Source organism: Labeo rohita, chromosome 10 (assembly GCF_022985175.1).
Source record: "Labeo rohita strain BAU-BD-2019 chromosome 10, IGBB_LRoh.1.0, whole genome shotgun sequence".
NCBI lineage: Eukaryota > Metazoa > Chordata > Actinopteri > Cypriniformes > Cyprinidae > Labeo > Labeo rohita.
The window spans coordinates 927,595-949,855 of record NC_066878.1 but is presented as its reverse complement, the minus strand read 5'-3'; the positions used below and the strand labels follow the sequence as shown (position 1 = coordinate 949,855).

The 22,261-nt window shown below is 36.7% G+C and overlaps 3 protein-coding genes, 1 long non-coding RNA gene and 1 pseudogene across 6 annotated transcripts in view; 1 reads left to right on the top strand and 4 right to left on the bottom strand.

Annotated features, from left to right (window-relative positions):
* The window catches only part of LOC127172366 (regulator of G-protein signaling 17-like), a 58,324-nt gene extending 48,381 nt beyond the window's left edge, over positions 1–9,943 (bottom strand). The window contains exon 1 of the mRNA XM_051121638.1: positions 9,484–9,943. Within this exon, the coding sequence (XP_050977595.1) occupies positions 9,484–9,943 (460 nt within the window). The remainder of the gene's footprint in view (positions 1–9,483) is intronic.
* LOC127171855 (neuropeptide FF receptor 1-like) overlaps positions 1–16,562 on the bottom strand; it is a 31,376-nt pseudogene extending 14,814 nt beyond the window's left edge.
* Positions 12,379–13,454, bottom strand: LOC127172365 (regulator of G-protein signaling 17). Its single transcript, XM_051121635.1, has 2 exons — positions 13,401–13,454; positions 12,379–13,052 (listed from the first exon to the last, which is right to left on the bottom strand). Exons 1-2 carry the CDS (start codon positions 13,452–13,454, stop codon positions 12,405–12,407), a joined length of 702 nt encoding a protein of 233 aa, XP_050977592.1. The 3' UTR covers positions 12,379–12,404.
* antxr1b (ANTXR cell adhesion molecule 1b) overlaps positions 14,878–22,261 on the top strand; it is a 39,935-nt gene continuing 32,551 nt past the window's right edge. For all 3 annotated transcript variants that reach the window (XM_051120790.1, XM_051120791.1, XM_051120789.1), the window contains exon 1: positions 14,878–15,475. In XM_051120790.1, the coding sequence (XP_050976747.1) occupies positions 15,321–15,475 (155 nt within the window). In that variant the 5' untranslated portion in view covers positions 14,878–15,320. The remainder of the gene's footprint in view (positions 15,476–22,261) is intronic.
* Positions 19,072–21,672, bottom strand: LOC127171897 (uncharacterized). Its single transcript, XR_007828572.1, has 4 exons — positions 20,753–21,672; positions 20,479–20,565; positions 20,130–20,208; positions 19,072–19,940 (listed from the first exon to the last, which is right to left on the bottom strand). It is a non-coding gene; the product is annotated as an uncharacterized LOC127171897 (long non-coding RNA).

Here is a 22,261-nt window from a genome sequence, read left to right as displayed (position 1 = left end):
ACCACCAGCATATCTATCTCGTTGCATCGTGGAAAGTTTAAGACGCGGTCATTTGCCGTTCCAGACAAATTTAGTAACTATGCTCTGCAATCTATCCCAAAAACGAACAGGGGGAGGGAGAGGCAACATAGAACTCACAAAATTAACTTGCGGAAGTACATTCATTTTAATAATAGAGACACGTGAACGGAGAGAATTTGGAAGTGATGACCAGTTTTCCAAACTACATGAAATCTGAGAGAATATATTTTCATAATTAGTTTTAATGATGTACTGTAATGAAGCACCAATCATAATACCTATATATCTGAACTGTTTGACAACTGGGATACCTGCAGGTGGTGAAATGTTTTTCATTGCTTCATTTAGCGGCGGAAGTGCAGATTTAGTCCAATTTATTCTATATCCGGATATCTCACTAAAGCTGTCAAAGATTGATAAAATGTTGGGTATGGACTGCAAAGGGTTAGTTAAAAAAGGAGGACATCATCAGCATACAGTGAGATATGATGACTAGTCCCACATACTTTGATTGGGGTAATGCCTTTGTCTATGCGTATCGTCTGTGCCAGTGGTTCAAGCGAAAGCACAAAAAGAAATGGACTTAGAGGGCAACCCTGACGGGAACCTCTAGCTACTTTAAGCAATGATAAACAGGTTCTGCCTGTTAAGACCATGGCTGTGGGGTTCGTATAAAGCATCTTAATCATATGAATGTAAGAAGGTCCCAAAGCCATGGCCTCCAGCACTGACCACAGATATGACCATTCCAGATGATCAAAGGCTTTCATAGCATCTAGGGAAAGGACAGCAGCAGGAGAGGACGAAAAAGACATGTTATGTATAATATGAAGTAGTCTTCTAACATTATCAGATGCTAACCTAGTTCTAATGAAACCAGTCTGGTCACAGTTAACGAGCTTAGTCATAAACGGTTGAAGTCTCCGTGCGAGTATTTTTGCATAAATTTTTAGGTCAGCATTTAATAAGGACAAAGGCCTTTTTAGCAAAAGTGAAATAACTGCAATATTAACATCTCTGGAGAAGGACCCTTTATTAACTGCAGCCTGAATCATCTCAAAGAGTAGAGGGCCCAAACTGTCCCAAAAGGTAGTATAAAATTCAGGAGAAATTCCATCCAATCCAGGAGATTTTCCACTACACATATCTAAAGCTGCCTCCTTGAGCTCATCTAACGTGATTGGGGTATCTAAACTGAAAGAATCCTCCTCAGACAGTTTGGGAAGTGATAATTTGTTTAAAAACTTATCACATGCAACTTGGCTATACGCTATCTCCGAGCTATATAATTCAGCATAAAAACTAGAGAAAGTAGCATTTATCTGAGAGGGCTCATAAAGAATTATACCAGCTTTATACCAGCTTTTTGACTTAATTGAGCTAATATCTGCAAAGTGTTCATTGGACCGCAATTTAAGTGCTAGTAAACGGCTGGGTCTAGCCCCATTAAAATAATACAGCTGTCGTGTCCTATGAATTAAGAATTCAGCTCATTGCTTCAAAACAGCATTAATTTCCTTTTTCACAAGGTCAAGTTGAAGCTTTACATCCTCATCATAACCTTGTTGTAAAAGAGAGTCTAAGGCTGAAAGCTTTGACTCCAAAATAAGTAATCTAGTTGACCGAACCTTCCTTAAATTCGAAGCATAAGATATAGTAAAGTTCCTAATAAAACCTTTAACCGCATCCCACACTATTCTAGGATCATCTACTGAATCTTTATTTAAATCAACAAAGTCTGTTAGTTGACTCAAAAAATTGATTTTGAACGTTTCATCTCGTAGCAGCGTGGTATTGAAACGCCATCTCGGGGCTCGAGCTGGGTTGGAACTTAACAAAACAGAAGCCATCACCGCTTTGTGGTCAGAAAATGCTACTGGCACTAAGCTAACATTTATAATATTGAAAAACAAGTTAATAGAAGAAAAAATACAATCAATTCTAGAGAAGGATTTGTGTCTAGAGGATAAATGAGTGTAGTCTTTAATGGTAGGATTTAATGTACGCCAGAGGTCAATCACACCGGTGTCACTGATCCAAGTTCTTAGCGCCTCTGAAGCATACTTTTGATCTACATTTTCTGAGTGACCGGACCTATCCACTGAACAGTCCACAACAGCATTAAAATCAGCACCTATAATGAATTTAAAATCAGAAAGTTCAAGGAGTGACTTGGTAATTTGAGCATAAAATTCTTTTTCAAATGTATTAGGGGCATAAATTGAAACTAGGGCAATATCTCTGTTTTCTTTCTTTTTTTTTTTTTTTTTTTTTTTATATATATATTTTATTTAAAGTTTTAGAAGTTATATTAACAAACACAAATGCAAATGCAAAAACAAAACCACATTAACCAACATAGGACAACAAAATATACATATTTACACCCACAGACAGACACACAAAAAAAAAAAAAACAAAAACCTGGATTGCCTCAATTAACAAATATATACAATATAATTGTTAAAGAAAGGTGTGTGAAGGGGAGGTTTACAGAATAAAGAAGCTAAATTTCCAAGAGTCTCAAGATAGGTCCCCATGTGGCTTCAAATCTTTTCTGTGAAGAAAGCTCACCAAAACGTACTTGTTCCATTTGGATAATGTATAGCATCTCATTCAACCATCCCTGAAAACAAGGGGCTTGTGGAGATTTCCAATTGAGTAGTATCACTTTTTTGGCTGCAATCATGCCAACCATTAGAGCCTGCTGATGAGTATGGGGGAGAGCATCCATCACATCAGAATAACCAAAAATAGCCAGACTGTGGTCAGGTTGAATATTAATTTTGTAAGCACTAGAAAACAATTTGAAAATGTTAGACCAGAAAACATACAAAATAGGACAAAACCAAAATAAATGTGCCAGTGTCCCCTCTGCCCTGTTGCATCTGTCACATTGAGAAGATATAGAGGGAAATATTTTATTTAATCTAGTTTTGGAATAATGAAGGCGATGTATAACTTTAAACTGGATTAATTTATATCTTGAATTTACTGAACAACTCTTTATTCTCAACAAGGCTTCTTCCCAAGTCTCATCAGCCACTTCGTCGTTCAATTCAGTAGACCAGACTGCTTTGAGGTGCTTAGTACATACCGATGTTGCAAAAGCACGAATAAAGCAAGATACCAAGTGTCTGGTTTCAGGATTAGATGATAAGAGATCGTGAATTATATGATTTTTAGGTTTGTTTGTAAACTGTGGAATATTTTTCTTCACGTAATTTCTAATTTGCAAATAGCGGAAAAAGTGAGACTGTGGAAGTGTAAACTTACTTTTAAGTTGTGAAAAAGATGCAAACTGATCATCTATATAGAGATCTCCTATACAGCATAAACCTTTTCTCCTCCATCCTGAAAAAGCACCATCTATCTGAGAAGGCTCAAACGAGTGATTGCATGATATTGGTGTATAAGCTGAGACCTTTGGTAAATTATAAGATTTATTTATCTGATTCAAGATCTTCAAAGAATTTTTCATCACAAAATTACTGCCTCCTAATTTACTGATAGATTTATACTCTGCAAAAAGTAAAGCTGGGAGAGAGGACTCCGCCACTGACATAGCCTCTGCATAAACCCATAATGGAGAGGTCTCAGAAGTCATATCATCCGGGATGCCCCTTTGCCAGAAAGTGAGAGCCCTGGCATTGGCTGCCCAATAATAATGCTTAAAAATAATATCTCTGTTTTCTATGTGAACTTTCGCTTTTTGCTATTCTGCCTTTGCCGTCTGTCCAGGTATCCAACACCTTAAGGTGCAAGCTGCGTTGACATAAGATCGCCACTCCTTTAGATTTACTCGAAGCCGAGGAGGAGGCAATAACACGGAAAAAACGATTTGCCATCCGATTTGTATCTCTTTTGATCATATGGGTCTCCTGAAAGAAGGCTATATGAACTCGTTGCTTATGCAAAAAATCCAAATCAACGACATGTTTTGCTGGATTATTTAGATATTTACGGTAACAAACACTTCCGACCTAATACGGCGCATTTCATATTATTCAACTACTTTTAAGAACTGCATATCAAAGTCAGGACCAATGCTAACAACAATCTCTCTCTATCTCCATCTCCCAAATAAAAATACTATTAATCTGACATGCGCAAAAAATCATAAAAATATGAAATCAAATTCTTTTCTGCAAACTCCAACAGATTATTGTTCTGCATCCTACCACTGTGCTGATTTACATGCTGTTTAACTGTTTCATTACTTTATAACTGAATACCAAAGTCTGGACCAATACTATTATTTATTTCTCAATATAGACATTTTTTTAAAAAACATAAAAATATGAAATCAAATTGTTTTGGTATGAAATTATTAAAAAATGATACAGTAAAACCACTTGAAAATCACCACAGTGGTACATGAGGAGATGAAGAACAATAATCTGTTGGAATTAGCAGAAAACAATTTGATTCAATATTTTTTATGTTTTTTTAAATGTCTATAAAGCAATGTAAATACCATTTGTCGACTTTGGTATGAAATTATTAAAAAATGATACAGTAAAACAGCATGAAAATCACCACAGTGGTACATGAGGAGATGAAGAACAATAATCTGTTGGAGTTTTCAAAAAACAATTTGATTTTATATTTTTATTGTTTTTTAAAATGTCTATAAAGAAATGTAAATAGCATTTGTCAACTTTGGTATGAAATTATTAAAAAATGATACAGTAAAACAACTTGAAAATCACCACAGTGGTACATGAGGAGATGAAGAACAATAATCTGTTGGAATTAGCAGAAAATAAATTGATTTAATATTTTTATGTTTTTTTTTTTAATGTCTATACAGCAATGTAAATAGCATTTGTCGACTTTGGTATGAAATTATTAAAAAATGATACAGTAAAACAACTTCAATCTCTGTGGTACTTGGGGACATGCAGAACAATAATCTGTTGGAGTATTCAATTTGATTTCATATTTTTATGTTTTTTAAAAAAATGTCTATATTGAGAAATAAATAATAGTATTGGTCCAGACTTTGGTATTCAGTTATAAAGTAATCAAACAGTTAAACACAGTGGCGGTTCTACACTGAATTGCTCCCCGGGCGAGACTCCCTCCCGGCGCACTAGAAAATATAAAGATTTAAAAAATCTAAATCACACTAAAGAAAATTAAATTATTTCACTGCAGAACAGAAAACACAAACTGAAACTAAAATCTGACATAAACAATAGAACCCTGCCCAAAAATACTAGAAAATGTAATGGATTTAATGGTTATAATGGGAATTGTATTGGTTTTAATGGTAAGTATAACAGTGTCTGCTGGTATATGATGGATTCTATTGGTGGGTGGGATGGTAAATCCTATTGGAAAAGTGTCCAAAACACACTACAATAAGGAATTTTGTAATAGTTTCACTGGAAAAAGTTAATGGTTCATAATGCTATTTAATAGAAACCATTAGAATTTCTGTGATGGTTTGTATATTAGGCTTTTATTGTGTTTTTTTTAGCAAGGTAAGCACTGCAAACATCATAAGCAAGAAGGCTAACAAACCTAAGAGTTAACGTTATACCACTAATTAACATAATGACATGAATACCTTAATCATACAGAGAGAACATTGTTGCATACCTTTATCTTTTGCCCGTTTCTCCTCATCTTCTTTTCTTTTTTTTTCTAAATTGGGCACCTGACAGCTTTGGCCTTTTTCTCTCCATCGCTGTGTTTACTTTGTAATCGACAATCAACAGATTTCCCATCCCCCAACGCTGTCACTCACGACCAGAAGTCAAGACTAAAGCAATTCACCTCCACATCATAATCGTTTTTTATTACCTATTTTTATTAGCAATTTCACACAATTAAATAAATAAAAAGAGTGCAACTTATTGGTCTGTGTTTATAATTTTTTTTCTCTTTTTTTTCAAAGTAATATTTTGAATGAAATGTGCGTTATTTGTAATAAAGTCAGGTGTCACTGACATAGTTTAGCGCACCTCCTTGTCCGCTTCATTTGGGAGAGGTGAACTGTACTCTGCGCCCCCTCCCCTCCGGGCGGCTGCCCCGTTCGCCCATGCCTAAAAACGCCACTGGTTAAACAGCATGTAAATCAGCACAGTGGTAGGATGCAGAACAATAATCTGTTGGAGTTTGCAGAAAAGAAATTTTTATGATTTTTTGCGCATGTCAGATTAATAGTATTTTTTTGGGAGATGGAGATAGAGAGATTGTTAACAGCATTGGTCCTGACTTTGATATGCAGTTCTTAAAAGTAGTTGAATAGGTTGTTTGCAATCACGTGATTCTGAGGACGCGCGAAATGCAGCTGGAGGGCAGGAAGTGATTTTTCTCTATAGGAATCAATAGCAGAATCTCAAAATGACTGTTTTCAGTTGTTTATGGAAATCAGTCAAATCGAGAAAATGTATTTCATATCGTGTATGAACATTTGCTGTTGCATAAGGTGGAAAAGGCAAGAAATTGACTGAAAAAGATTGGGAAAAGTGGCTTGTAAAGCTGCGTCTGCGGTCAGGAGGAGAGTCAGATAATGCCTGTGTGTGCGAATGGTTAATAAAAGATGAATAATATTAAGATATGAAGAAATATATAAATAGATACAGGGTGAGACAGTGAGAATTCACCCAATGCTAAATGCCACACGTACATACAATGCAAATAAGATATTATATCTGCAGTTGATTATAATTGAACCTTGTGAGATTGCGATAAATTGAAGTGAGCTTTTTAGTGACTATATGAAAGCGCTATTTGCTCGCTTTCTAGGCTATAATCAATTCAGAATTTGAAAACAATATATCCTGCATCCTTCATATAAATGTGGGAATGACTTTCGAAAGAGTTCGTTTGCTATCAGGCTTAGTTGCGTAGCTTATTTCCACCGCCTCGATGACAGGCAACTGAGACAGCTATTTCAATTTAGTTGAAAAATCACTCCTCTTCATAACATAAGGATCACATCTAACATATGTTGTGATTTTCTGTTTATATGTTTCTCTACGTTTCTCTTGTACAGTAATAACTTTTGGCTATTGGTCCTGTTAGCATCACGTAAAGCGAAACTTTTATTCAAATTCCGAACTGATTATGTAGTAAGCGAACAAATAGCGCTTCCATATAGTCACTAAAAAGCTGTCACTCACTACAATTCATTGCAGTCTCACAATGTTCGGTTATAATCAATGACGCTCTCGAAACTACAAATATAATAACGTTACCTTACATTGTGTGTACGTGTGGCGTTTAGCATTAGGTGAATTCTCACTGTCTCACTCTGTATATATTTATATATTTCTTTATTAATACCTTAACATATTATTATATCTTCTCTTAACCATTTGCACACACAAGCATTATCCGACTCTCCTCCTGACCACAGACGGACGTTTACAAACCACTTTTTCCTGCGCTTTTCAGTCAATTTCTTGCCTTTCCGCCGCTATGAACAGCAAATTTTCATACATGATAAAAGATACTTTGTGGTTTCTCGGTTTGACCGATTTGAGCATCCATAAACAACGCAAAACATAGGCATTTTTGAGTTTCTGCTAGTGATTCCTATGGAAAATATCACTTCCTGCCCTCCAGCTGCATTTCGCGCCACAGAAATGACGTAATGTGCAAACAACCTATAACATGAAATGCGCCGTATTAGGTCGGAAGTGTTTGTTACCGTAAATATCTATATAGGCGCGCAATAGAAATTTAACCAACCAACAAATTATTGGCGCTTAAAAAGATGGGTTGAGGTAGATAATACGCAACAGGAAAGTGACCTGGGAGAGGTGAAAAATGCGACCGCTCACTCCAACGCCATTACCGGAAGCCAATATTTTATGATTATTAAATAGTTGAAGAATAAATTATTTCCTCAATGCAAGTGATTAAAGTTTTCATTTAGATTCTGTAAATATAATCTGAGTATATATTTTATAATAAATTAATTCTTTATAAAAAATATAACTTATTGTATCATTACCCAATGTTGCAATATTACATTTCCCTATAGACTCACTAAAATGTCAAAAATGTAAAAACCCCTCCTACAGCAACATTTGAAAGGTGAAATAATTGTTTCACTGGGTTTTTCTTTTTTTTTCTATATTTAGGTCTTTGAGGGTTAATGAGTACTTGAAACTTGAAACAAAGGCTGCACAGAAAAAGTAAAAAGAAAGCAAACAATGTATTGATAATATCTCAGCTACACCAAAAATGACTTTCTTGTATTAAAAATGAGCTTGGTGTGCTTTATTACTCATTAGTCAAACCATTCTAGCAGGAATAAGACTATGATTTATTTATAAGCTTGTGCTAGTGTAAACTTATGTTAGGTTGTAAAATAGGCTAATTGAAATTATGCAGCTCTTTTCAGTGGTTTACAAGGCTTAACTACATAACAAAATGATCATTTAATCAGCTCATCTACAGAACAGAGAAAATTTCAATGTATTTTTCATATTTTAACAGTGTTGTTATGAGAATACAATAAATACAAACACGTTTTACAACATATATAAAAATTGCATCAGTCAAAAAGAGAATAGAGTCTTACCCGTTTTTTTCTCACAGATGAAATGCTGGTGTCTGTATTTGAAATCCACTAGTCTGGTGAGCAGATTGTTGTGCTCTGTGCTCAGGTGGCAGAGGTTAGATATCTTTATGCTGTTCTCTGTGTGGAAGGAGGAGGGGGCAAAAGTCTTTAAATGGAACGTGTTGTTGTGATTTGAGTGTGTCAGTACGCACTGCTTGTCCGTGTTAATGCAAGAGCATGTACAGCAGCCAATGAAATTACTGTATTAGACTATATTTGCATATGTGACACGATGATACATTTGTGTAGCCTATAGGTATCCTCCTTATTCTTAAACGCAAAAGTAAGCCTATGAGCGAGGAAAAAAAAAAAAAAAAGAAAGAAAACCTATGAGCGAGACTTCCGGTTCATTAGCTGCTATAGGGAAATAAGAGGAGATAACAAAGTGCAGTGAACATAAAACTCTTTGCACTACAAACCAGTGTGTTCATAATTAAGATGATTGCCTACATTGAAATTACTTTGTATGACACACCAATTTGCCATAAAAAGCAGCAAAACGAGCTGGATGCTGATGAGGGCGGAAGTCAGACCCATAAAATTTACAAATGGGAAATGTTATGCTGACCTAAAACGTATGCAAACATCAGAGGTTATATATCTTCAATAGGGATCATAAATGCATTGAGAGTCAAGTTCAAATTCGTGATCTTAACGGGGTAAAACTGTGTCTTCACAATGTGGCGAAAACTTGCGAATTTATGTCTCACAATTCTGAGAAAAAAAGTGAGAATTGCGAGAAAAAATAAAATAAAAATAAGAAAAAAGCATGGAGAAAAAAAACAAAAGAGAGGGAGAATTAAAAGTTTATATCATTGTCGATGCACTTTGATTTTTGCTGTTGAGAAGATCTCTGTAAAGAGATGACTTGAGAAATCGGGGGAAAGAATCTCTGCGCATAAGATTGTAGATCTGATGCTGGGCCTCCTCATACATCATACTGCTGGGTTCTTCTAGGCTTTGGCTGATATCATTCCTAATTTGTGAATCTAAGTTGATCTCCTTCAGCGAAGAAACGGAGATGTAGTCTTCATAAATCTTCCTGGCTTTTTCAGCTATAGTTGATGGGTCGGTTTCGTTCTTCAGATCCTCACAGGCAATCCAGAACATAAGGTTTTCTTCGCTGTACTCAGACTGCAGGAACTCCTTAAAGACATCTCTCGCTACTGGACACCGCAGAATTACTTCAAAATGCTGTGACCCGCTAATCAGCTTTTTGTCTGCATTCCAGAGGCGTGTGCAGCATCCACCATGTTCACACCAAATAAAACTGGTGCTGGGCTTTGGCTGACCAGACTCCTGTGAGTTTCCTACACGTCTCTGCTTCCTTTTCCACATTTCAACTTCACTCACACTCTGAGGATTGCAAAGTGAAAGCGATCCATTCAAAGAGCAGGTAACCCAGCCAATAAATACATCCCTGCTACGTAATCTGATTTTGGCTACTCCCACAATCTGAAAAGGGAAGTTCCTGACGCAGTTCATGACGCAATTTTGTTAAGTTGTCAGTTCGTCGTGGATCAATTGTTATGTTGGTAACCAGTTGGTATTTTTATGACAAACTGACACAAGTCAGTCAGTAATTGCGACAATGCGAATGCTATCAATGGTACGCTATTAACGTTTGCAAAATTAACAAAAAATATTAAACATATTTATATGAAGGGATTTAAGGATTGAGCATCAAACAGATATGCTTTGCTAACGTATTTGCTAGCGGGCATATTTCAGATGATGATATAAAACTACTTTAACTGAACTGTAGGAAATGTTACTTAACCAGTCTGGTGCAGAAATGTCAGACGCTCGTCTTCTCCAGTAGGCTGAATCCCCTGTTTCCCGGGCAACTCTTTACCATCATGAGTTTTAGGCTATACAAATAAGTTTTACATGGGACCGTTTATCGTTTTTTGTTTGTTTCTTTTTTTTCCTTTTAAAAATCTTTTATAGGCTCAACTTTACATCATACACTTGCTTTGACATATCATCAGTCCTCCTAAATATAGAATCAACAATGATTTATACACAAGTAATTTATATACAAGTCATTAGTCTACATTTGACGCTGAATGTTTTTCAGCCGGTTCAGAAGAGTCAATCGTTCGGAATTCTTCATTTATTTCTTGTAAGGAAAAAAGCAGTAGCCTAATGTTTATTTAATTTTTTTTTTTTTTTTTTAAATAAACAATAATAAAGTTAATTCTAATTTTACATTTTTGTATACATTTTCTTACTAAAAGAAAATTAACAACGATTATGAGAATAAACAATTCTTTAAAAAAAATCAAAAAAGATCTGCACACTGTTGTTCTGCCTTTATTTGATTAAAAAGTACCAACGTTTCGGTCAGACACAACGTGCTCTAAAAGCTAGGACTGAAGAACATCGAAGCAGAATACGCACAAATGATCAAAAAATCCGGTAGCAGTACGTTTTAACTTAAAAAAAGACCACCTTTCCACAATTAGGTATATTGGAATTGAACATGTTAAATTATCTACACTGTAAAAAATAAACAACACAATTTGTTGAGTCAGCTTAAAATAATCTGTTACCCTGCTGCCTTACAATTTTAAGTTCAGTCAACTAAAATAAGTTTAGTCAACCTGAAATGTTAAGTTGTACTAAGTAACAACTTAGATATTTGTGTTTGCTAAACTTAACATTTGGGTAAGTAACCCAGCTGCCTTAAAATTTTAAGTTGATTCAACTCAAATATCTAAGTTGTCACTTAGTATAATTTAACATTTTAAGTTTTTGTTTTTTTTCAGTGGTTTACAAGGCTTAACTACATAACAAAATGATCATTTAATCAGCTCATCTACAGAACAGAGAAAATTTCAATGTATTTTTCATATTTTAACAGTGTTGTTATGAGAATACAATAAATACAAACAAGTTTTTCAACATATATAAAAATTGCATCAGTCAAAAAGAGAATAGAGTCTTACCCGTTTTTTTCTCACAGATGAAATGCTGGTGTCTGTATTTGAAATCCACTAGTCTGGTGAGCAGATTGTTGTGCTCTGTGCTCAGGTGGCAGAGGTTAGATATCTTTATGCTGTTCTCTGTGTGGAAGGAGGAGGGGGCAAAAGTCTTTAAATGGAACGTGTTGTTGTGATTTGAGTGTGTCAGTACGCACTGCTTGTCCGCGTTAATGCAACAGCATGTACAGCAACCAATGAAATTACTGTTTTAGAGACTATATTTGCATATGTGACACGATGATACATTTGTGTAGCCTATAGGTATCCTCCTTATTCTTAAACGCAAAAGTAAGCCTATGAGCGAGAAAAAAAAAAAAAAAAAAAAAAGAAAACCTATGAGCGAGACTTCCGGTTCATTAGCTGCTATAGGGAAATAAGAGGAGATAATAAAGTGCAGTGAACATAAAACTCTTTGCACTACAAACCAGTGTGTTCATAATTAAGATAATTGCCTACATTGAAATTACTTTGTATGACACACCGATTTGCCATAAAAAGCAGCAAAACGAGCTGGATGCTGATGAGGGCGGAAGTCAGACCCATAAAATTTACAAACGGGAAATGTTATGCTGACCTAAAACGTATGCAAACATCAGAGGTTATATATCTTCAATAGGGATCATAAATGCATTGAGAGTCAAGTTCAAATTCGTGATCTTAACGGGGTAAAACTGTGTCTTCACAATGTGGCGAAAACTTGCGAATTTATGTCTCACAATTCTGAGAAAAAAAAGTGAGAATTGCGAGAAAAAATAAAATAAAATAAGAAAAAAGCATGGAGAAAAAAACAAGAGAGAGGGAGAATTAAAAGTTTATATCATTGTCGATGCACTTTGATTTTTGCTGTTGAGAAGATCTCTGTAAAGAGATGACTTGAGAAATCGGGGGAAAGAATCTCTGCGCATAAGATTGTAGATCTGATGCTGGGCCTCCTCATACATCATACTGCTGGGTTCTTCTAGGCTTTGGCTGATATCATTCCTAATTTGTGAATCTAAGTTGACCTCCTTCAGCGAAGAAACGGAGATGTAGTCTTCATAAATCTTCCTGGCTTTTTCAGCTATAGTTGATGGGTCGGTTTCGTTCTTCAGATCCTCACAGGCAATCCAGAACATAAGGTTTTCTTCGCTGTACTCAGACTGCAGGAACTCCTTAAAGACATCTCTCGCTACTGGACACCGCAGAATTACTTCAAAATGCTGTGACCCGCTAATCAGCTTTTTGTCTGCATCCCAGAGGCATGTGCAGCATCCACCATGTTCACACCAAATAAAACTGGTGCTGGGCTTTGGCTGACCAGACTCCTGTGAGTTTCCTACACGTCTCTGCTTCCTTTTCCACATTTCAACTTCACTCACACTCTGAGGATTGCAAAGTGAAAGCGATCCATTCAAAGAGCAGGTAACCCAGCCAATAAATACATCCCTGCTACGTAATCTGATTTTGGCTACTCCCACAATCTGAAAAGCGAAGTTCCTGGATTCATGACGCAATTTTGTTAAGTTGTCAGTTCGTCGTGGATCAATTGTTATGTTGGTAACCAGTTGGTATTTTTATGACAAACTGACAAAGTCAGTCAGTAATTGCGACAATGCGAATGCTATCAATGGTACGCTATTAACGTTTGCAAAATTAACAAAAAATATTAAACATATTTATATGAATGAAAGGATTTAAGGATTGAGCATCAAACAGATATGCTTTGCTAACGTATTTGCTAGCGGGCATATTTCAGATGATGATATAAAACTACTTTAACTGAACTGTAGGAAATGTTACTTAACCAGTCTGGTGCAGAAATGTCAGACGCTCGTCTTCTCCAGTAGGCTGAATCCCCTGTTTCCCGGGCAACTCTTTACCATCATCAGTTTTAGGCTATACAAATAAGTTTTACATGGGACCGTTTATCGTTTTTTGTTTGTTTCTTTTTTTTTCTTTTAAAAATCTTTTATAGGCTCAACTTTACATCATACACTTGCTTTGACATATCATCAGTCCTCCTAAATATAGAATCAACAATGATTTATACAAGTCATTAGTCTACATTTGACACTGAATGTTTTTCAGCCGGTTCAGAAGAGTCAATCGTTCGGAATTCTTCATTTATTTCTTGTAAGGAAAAAAGCAGTAGCCTAATGTTTATTTAATTTTTTTTTTTTTTTTTAAATAAACAATAATAAAGTTAATTCTAATTTTACATTTTTGTATACATTTTCTTACTAAAAGAAAATTAACAACGATTATGAGAATAAACAATTCTTTTAAAAAAATCAAGAAAGATCTGCACACTGTTGTTCTGCCTTTATTTGATTAAAAAGTACCAACGTTTCGGTCAGACACAACGTGCTCTAAAAGCTAGGACTGAAGAACATCGAAGCAGAATACGCACAAATGATCAAAAAATCCGGTAGCAGTACGTTTTAACTTAAAAAAAGACCACCTTTCCACAATTAGGTATATTGGAATTGAACATGTTAAATTATCTACACTGTAAAAAATAAACAACACAATTTGTTGAGTCAGCTTAAAATAATCTGTTACCCTGCTGCCTTACAATTTTAAGTTCAGTCAACTAAAATAAGTTTAGTCAACCTGAAATGTTAAGTTGTACTAAGTAACAACTTAGATATTTGTGTTTGCTAAACTTAACATTTGGGTAAGTAACCCAGCTGCCTTAAAATTTTAAGTTGATTCAACTCAAATATCTAAGTTGTCACTTAGTATAATTTAACATTTTAAGTTGAATAAACTGTTTTTGAGTTGACTGAACTTAAAATTTTAAGGCAGCCAAGTTACAAATTATTTTAAGTTGACTCAACATATTGTTTTTTACAGTGTAGGAGAGGAGGTGCAGTCAACAACACTTTATTAAAAAGAGAAGCTTATACACTAAATACTCTTTTTCCTAAAGGGATGAATTTATAACTTTAACTCATGTTTCTAACTGATATTTTTATATTGAAGGTGAATGTTGTTAATGCAGCCCCATTTGTACCTAAATATGTGTGTTGTATAGTTATGTATTGTTTGCTTCTAGGACAAGTAATTGTAAATTATAGAAAGGCTGGGGGAATATTTGGGTGTCATCTTGTGAATGTTTGGGGATTTTGGATATTGTGTTTGCCTGTCTTGACATGGTTGATTGCACCTGGTCACGATATATATATAAAGTCACCACACTGTGGCAGTAGAGAAGAAAAATACTCTTAACAAAAAGCCCATTGGGAAAAAAAACAGAGAGAGAGAGAGAGAGAGAGAGAGAGAGAAAGAAATGTTTTTCCAAAAAGTATCCATGTCACTCCCCCTTCCTATTCAAGATATTCCCCATTTTCACAGAGATCCAGACAATTACAGAGAGAATCAAATTATTTCATGAAGTTTTCAAACTAACTCGAGTCACGTTCAGCATATGCCTCAAGAGCACAGGGCCAGGACTTCTAGAAGCCCGAAACACATCTGTGACAACAGCACAGCTGTATTTGAGCTATTTGAGTGTGTGTCTTGTGAGCGAGCAATTCAGGCCGGTCTGACTGGAGCTCCTCAGGATCTGACTCCAGCTCTTTGACTCGGCCATAGACATGCACTGAGACCAGACCTGCTCCAACTTGGATGGCTCAGATACTACAGAGGCTGCAGAGAAAATCAGCTCCACCACAGTTGGATGTTTTGCTTTGAGGCTTTGCTGGGAACTGCCATTGACTTGTGCAAGGTTGCATTTACCTGGAATAATGTCTATGGACTGGCGTGGAGGTGAAAGGCTGCTTATAGGCTTGTTTGTGATGCTTCTCCTGAGGCTCAGCTGCTGTGCTGGACAGAGCTATGAACGCTGGGAGGCTGGGTCCTCATGCTATGGAGGGTTTGACCTTTACTTTGTGCTGGACAAGTGAGTTTTTTTTTTTTCATTACCATAAGCTTTGAGAGCATCCTGTGAAATGACAGCTGAGAATCTGTTGCTGGTTATGTGACCAAAGGTCAAGCAGGCAATCATAGCTGTTAGGTTAAGAGTCAGCAATTCGGCTGTGTGGAGCATCATTACAGTCTCTCATGCTCTTGATGCTGCAAGTTAGGTATGAAACATCAGGTTTGAATGTGCCTATATATCTGGTGTCAGTCCATCTTCAATCTGAAGATCTTTGAAATGTATAATTTACCTTTATATTATCTGCAGCATATCGTAGGTGTCTCAAAAGGTCGGCTCCTGAATTGCATACACATGGTCAGCTCATAATCTCATCTGTCACCTATACGAAAGTATACATTTACAGTATACTAAATTATACAAGCTCCACACAATGCAGACAAAGTCCTCAAACACATAATTGCACTGCAGTAGTAGCTCTTCTACTGCATTTTTAAATAGCTATGTGAATGCATATGGAACCATTTACCATAAAAACAGTAACTATGAGGACACCTCCAGAAAACACAAAGAGCTTGGCAAAGACAAAGAAAAGAAAAAAACTTCAACCTGCACTCTAAAGTGATTTTTAAAGACTTTTGAAAGACTCTCTGAGAGATCTTTCAAATTAAATGACGGTTGTGGGATAATATTGGGTTTAAAGGATTATTTTTGACTAGCTCTATTTAAGTGTTTGCCCTTAATATATTCAGTTCAAGAACAAATACAATAGTCTGAAGTCATTTTAGGGTCATTATTCCATAGGAAAACCTAGAATATCAATGCAGGTGTCATGAGGTAAAGGGTGTTTGGGTTCCTCATGTGCTGAACCTTTTCACCAGCAGGGCCAGATGTACCAAAGCCTCAGCTGTTTTGAAGCAGAGTTCCTATGTGAGCACAGATACGAGAAATGAGAAAGAGACTGGGAGGAGGGACAAAGAGACAGAGAATGTGTGGCAGTAACATTCTTCATTTAAAAACTCACCCTGTGATGAATTCAGTGGATTAAGCAAATTTAATATGCGTGCAAATCTTTGTATTTCTTTTGGGTGGTAGAATAAAACAATGCCTTCTCTATGTAGGAGAAAAGTCTTTTCAGTAATGGTTGTAGGTTCTTATCTCATGAGGTCATAGCAAAGAATTGGCTCACAATGCAAGTTTCATTTTCCTATTGAAACAGTGCAGAGTACAGGCACAATACCGATATGCTGCAAGGTCTACGTGATCAATAGCTGTCATTTCAACCACATTTATCTCAGAATATCAGAAAATATCACTAGCACTGTCTCCAGGTATTACAGATATTATTTATGCAGTGTGCTCTGTTACAGTTGATCTCAAGACCTTTATAGACCACATAAAACCTCTGATCTGAGTGTCATTACTCTGTGTCTTGGCCTCAGCTTATGGTCTCAGACAAGACCACAGTCAATTTCCAGGGTATTAAATGTGATAATTACCTCAACCTCAGATCAGAAAGCGGTTCAACATTTGGAATTTAATCAGAAATTTCACCTGTTTATCTCATTAAAACGAACAGCCAGCTTTTTGGACCAACAGAAAAACCCCTTGAGGCCCAGATCCAGACCAGCTTCATACTGACTTCCCTCATGTCAAAATGTTCCAAAACTTAAAAGAAGTTCACTTCCAGAACAAAAATTTACAGATAATGTACTCATCCCCTTGTCATCGTGTTCGTGTCTTTCTTTCTTCAGTCGCAAAGAAATTGATTTTTGAGGAAAACATTTCAGGATTTTTCTCCATATAATGGAGTGCTATGGTGCCCCGAGTTTGAACTTCCAAAATGCATTTAAATGCCGCTTCAAACGATCCCAAATGCGGTTGTAAACGATCCCAGCCGAGAAAGAAAGGTCTTGTCTAGTGAAACGATCGGTTATTCTCATTAAATAACTCTGCTTAAACTCTGTGTATTCTGACTCAAGACAGTTAGGGTATGTCGAAAAACTCCAATCGTATTTTGTCCCTCAACTTCAAAAATCATTTCAAAATCATCCTACATCACTGCAGAAGTACCGACCCAGTCTTTGCAAGTGAACATGCAAAGAAGATCAAACACCCTTAACAAAGAATGTAAAACAAAAATATAGGACGATTTTGATGTTGAGGGAGAACATCAGATGGGACTTTTTCGACATACCCTCACTGTCATGAACTGGAGAGAAAAAAAAAAAAAAAAAAAAAAAAAAAGAGTAAGAGCTAGACAAGACGAGTGTTTGATATTAAAAAGTATATAAATTGTATTATTTTTATGAAAATAACAGATCGTTTCGCTAGACCGTTCTTCCTCGGCTGGGTTTGTTTACAACCGTATTTGGGATCGTTTGAAGACGCATTTAAACTGCATTTTGGAAGTTCAAACTCGGGGCACCATAGAAGTCCAATATATGGAGAAAAATGCTGAAAGAAACATGCTACAGGTCTGTGAAATATTGCAGAGAATTTGCAAGAAATACACAGTTCTAAACGACCACTGTATAAAAACGACTCAGTGTTTCAAATGAATGCTGCAATAAATTCAGTCTTTGTTGCATGTGTGAGTTTTTTTTTTTTTTCTAGTTCACTGAAATACATGGCCTTCAATTATAATCTTTTAATCTTCAATGATACCTTACCTTTGTCTGAATTTAGGCACTGAGAAGTTTAGTCTGGTCTTGGCTCCATATCTACATACCAAAAAATATACATTAACATAAATAAAATCACTTGATTTTAAATAGAACAGCAATAATAGACTGTCCACATTCTAAAAAATGTGCACCACCATCTGCTGAATTTATTAAGACTGAATTAGCAGCACTGGTGTGTTTGTGGGGGTGGACGTGCGCAGAGGAAACCTTATACAGCTTTTGGATGGCTTCACGTCGCTTACGTAAGCTCGGAATTCTTTTTTGATTTGTCTCTACCGCAGTTGCCCAGCCAGATGAGCTATTACACAAGCTGAGCAGAGCCATTAAAGAAGCCCACTTAAACAAAGAGTTAGCGAACAGCTGCTCAGACATCATTCTCTGTAGCAGAAGCTACCTTTTAAGACTGCTGTGGACAAGGACATGCTGCCATGCAAATCTGAAATGAATCAGAATAATTCTTAAATAGGATGTCAGGAGGGTTTTTCAGCACTACAACATATGGGCAGCCTAAATCCGTCTGTGGATATAAGCCATCATGTAAACTTTTTAACATTTTCCAAGGAGTTTTTTTTTTCCCAACTAAAGTAGGGTTGGTACATTAGACCTAAATGTTTCGCCTTATGTCACAACTTGTCTGCTGTTAGACAGTCAATGCAGATCTTATTTACACTGAGATGTCACACAGATTTCTGATATCCTGTCATGCTCACACCCAATGTGTCAATGTGGCATGAGGTGCTTTTAACAAAATGACACCTTGAAGATTGGATTCACCAACATGACCTCTTGCAATGAAAACCATTTTCTATTCAGTGGCCTAAAAAGTATTCAGACTTATAAGTGCATGCATTGTGAATACTTATACAGTCAAATCAAAAATGATTCAGATGCCAGATATAATTTTTTATAATTTTTTTTTAATAGTGGGTGCAGGACACTATAGTTCAGTTATGTAAGTGAGGATAGCAAAAGAAAGTAAACTGTGACACATTATACCCAAAAATTCTTCATACAGTGGACTACCAGTAAAACGGATAAAAATTTTGGACCAAAAATTATTTAGTTACCTTGACCTGACCATGTTTGAAGTGTTTTTTTCTTTAATTGCTAATGTGACCTTTTTACACCACAAACTAAATAAAATCAAGCATTGCTTGATTGACCTAAATTGGTATTATCTAATTGTGTACTTAAATTTAACAGCTGACTGCAGACAGCTATTCAACCTAATTCATTTGTGAGACAGTCTAACAGAAGGATGGCATTATCAAGATGAATTTGTTCTGACACAGTTTAACTCTGCACTGTCAAGAGATTTACCAGTAAATTACTGTAAAAATGTTTGCAGTACAGTACTGTAATTCATGATTTTTACCACCCAACCCCATAAAAATCACAATAACTCAGTTCTTAGTTCTTAGAGCCTTAGTTCTGATAATATTCTTTTTAAATGTTGAACTTTTACAAATCCTGACCTCTAGGACGCACTAGCTGAAAAAAGGCCATCATGCACCACAGTCCCCTGGGGACTCTGTATCGTGGCAAAAAATACACATACTGAAAAGCAAAACAGGCTTTACACAAAATAAAAATAAGCAAATAAAATAGAACAATACAGTTCAAAAAGTAGTTTGTGGTGTTCTGTTAAATTTAAATAATTTTGCCAGTCAAAGTTGACAAGTGTTTCGATGAGGAACACCAGGATGGAATTCAGGCTGATGCTTTTTCTTTGCACCCTCTTTCCAGAATTCCACCTGATCTGTGACTTTCACTACATCTGGTGCCACAAAGGTTCAATGAACCTGCGAGCACAAGAAAAATAAAAAAAATGATGATCCCCAGGGAATGGATAATTTAATAAAATGTGTGCTTTAAATACAATGTAAGTTTCTTTGGATAAAAGCATCTGGGAAATGCATGTATGTAAATGCAATGGAAAACAAAATGTATTTAGGCTATTTTGGCTAATTTACTAGTTGACTGAAGCTCACCTGTTGTTAGCACCACTATGACGGAAATAACAAGAAAAGACTCCAGTACGCCTCATATGCAGACAACATGACCACAAACCTGAAAATAAAATACAAAAGATGTACTTAACAGCAGTGTTTCTTAACTCAGTATACTTCTTTTCCTCAGTATAGTTAGTGTCCTGTTTTATGTTACGTCTGTCAATGTATTTAGGGACCGTGTCTAAAGTTACATTGGTGTACACATTTCTAACTTAAATAGCATTTCAAGAGAATTATTTTATTTGTGATAAAGAGGCAGTGTAGAAAAGTTACTATGCTTCTCTGTGTTTAACTAGTTAACTTAGGCTAAATTACATTATTAACTTACCAGTTGATGTTATCATTGATACTATGGCATTCACAAGAAAAGGCTCCAAAATACCTCCAACGTTGCAGACGACATCCAGACTAGAAACTTGAAGATAACAAACAAATGAAGTACTTGACATCACGGTTTAAAATCTCCACTGACACAGAGGTGTTGCCAAACACACTTTAACTCAGTATTTCACGTTAGTTCACTGTTAAGATTATTAATGACTCACCACATTAGCTAACTTGCATTAAAGAGCAGCAGAACTTACAAATGTTAACTTACTCACCAGTCATTGTTATCAGCATTGTGGCGGCATTCCGGCCGACAGTCAGAAAAAAAGAGTAATGTTAGTTTTCTGTTAACAAGTGAAAACATCTTAAAATATCTCAGTTTTGCATAAAACAGAAAAAATAAACAAACCTTTTTGTCGAGTAAATGGTACATTTCTCTTTTGACCTTTTATGGCCGCTTACACTAAACAGTAAATAAAAGAGTTTCCTTTCAGTCAGTCACGTTCAATGTTACGTTGACTGACATTTGGGGTCTCACTTCACCTCTAAGCATTACAAGAAAAGGCCTATGGAAATTGGCGAGTTGAATTATAAGATGGCGGCGTGCATCCACTCATTCAGATTTTTGCTTCTGAGCCGACTGTTTCGTAAGTGCATCTCTCTTTGAATTAGAAGGAAGATTCTACAGGAAAAGAAGATCCTCAGGAATTTCTCGGCTGTGATTTATCTTGTTGTGCATTCAGCGGAGAGATTGCCTTGTTGAGCATAGATAAGTGCTGTGGTCCTCCCCATGGCATATCAGCCTAAAAGAGCAAATATCTACAGACTGCACGGTAAAGAATATCTTTCAAGATGTCTTTCCGACCGTGTGCGTCCAGATGCGGTACTTTCCTTACCTTTCACAATAGATACGGTCGCTGTCTCACGTGTCATGCTGAGATGGCATAGTGCTATCAAGCTTCCGAATGATGGTGCCGGTTCAGCAGACAGAGGCCATCAAGCACATTTTGCCCCAGCGGGACACTCTTAACACCATGATGCCGAGGGCCAGGTCTTCATCTGCCCGTCACCGAGGGCGCCCCTCTGTGGCTTCAACACCTGCTCCGCCCCCTCAAGAAACACTGAAGGAGGTAACCCCTCAGAAGGGGCATCGAGCTGGCCGCAGGAAGGGGACGCCAAGTCAAGTCTCCTCAGAAGACTGCAAAGCGTCCCTGAGACGGGCGAACCAGAGATGACAAGATTTGTTCTTCGGGGGACACCAACATCTGCGCTCCCACCCCCAGAGAAGGGCCAGGGGCCTTCTCCACCGCTGCCGCCGCTGACCTTCAGGACGGCGGTACCCACCTTTTTTAAAAAAAAAAACAAAAAAACAATTTCCATCTTCTCTGGGTCTAACGTGCCGAGTTCTGTTTGTGAATGACGCACTGCTTCCTCACACTCAGACTGCTTCTCAACAGGTCGGAGTTGCAGGATGGTTTGCTTCCTCGCACTCCTCTAGTTACTTCACAATGGGATCGGGAGGATCAGGTAAGTGCTGCTTCCAGCAGCTCATCTGTACTTCGGGACGCTACACTACTCTATGTGCAGAGACTGCGGTCCTCTTGGCAAAGGATGCAATAGAGACTATCCCTCGAGATGAATTCAGGATTCTGCGGTCCCTATTTCATCGTACCCAAGAATTATGGTGAATTATGGCCTATCCTGGATCAGCGAGTCTTGAATCGGTCCCTTTTTAAAGGCTTCCATTCTAGATGTTGACGCAGAAGCGCATTCTTTCTTGCGTC

What these genes read in the sequence shown, in the direction of transcription:
- LOC127172365 (XM_051121635.1), bottom strand. Translation starts at nt 13,454, where the DNA reads ATGGTAAAGAGTTGCCCGGGAAACAGGGGATTCAGCCTACTGGAGAAG. An exon ending in GCCTACTGGAGAAGACGAGC is followed by an intron (nt 13,053 to 13,400) that starts GTCTGACATTTC and finishes TTCGCTTTTCAG; the next exon opens with ATTGTGGGAGTAGCCAAAAT.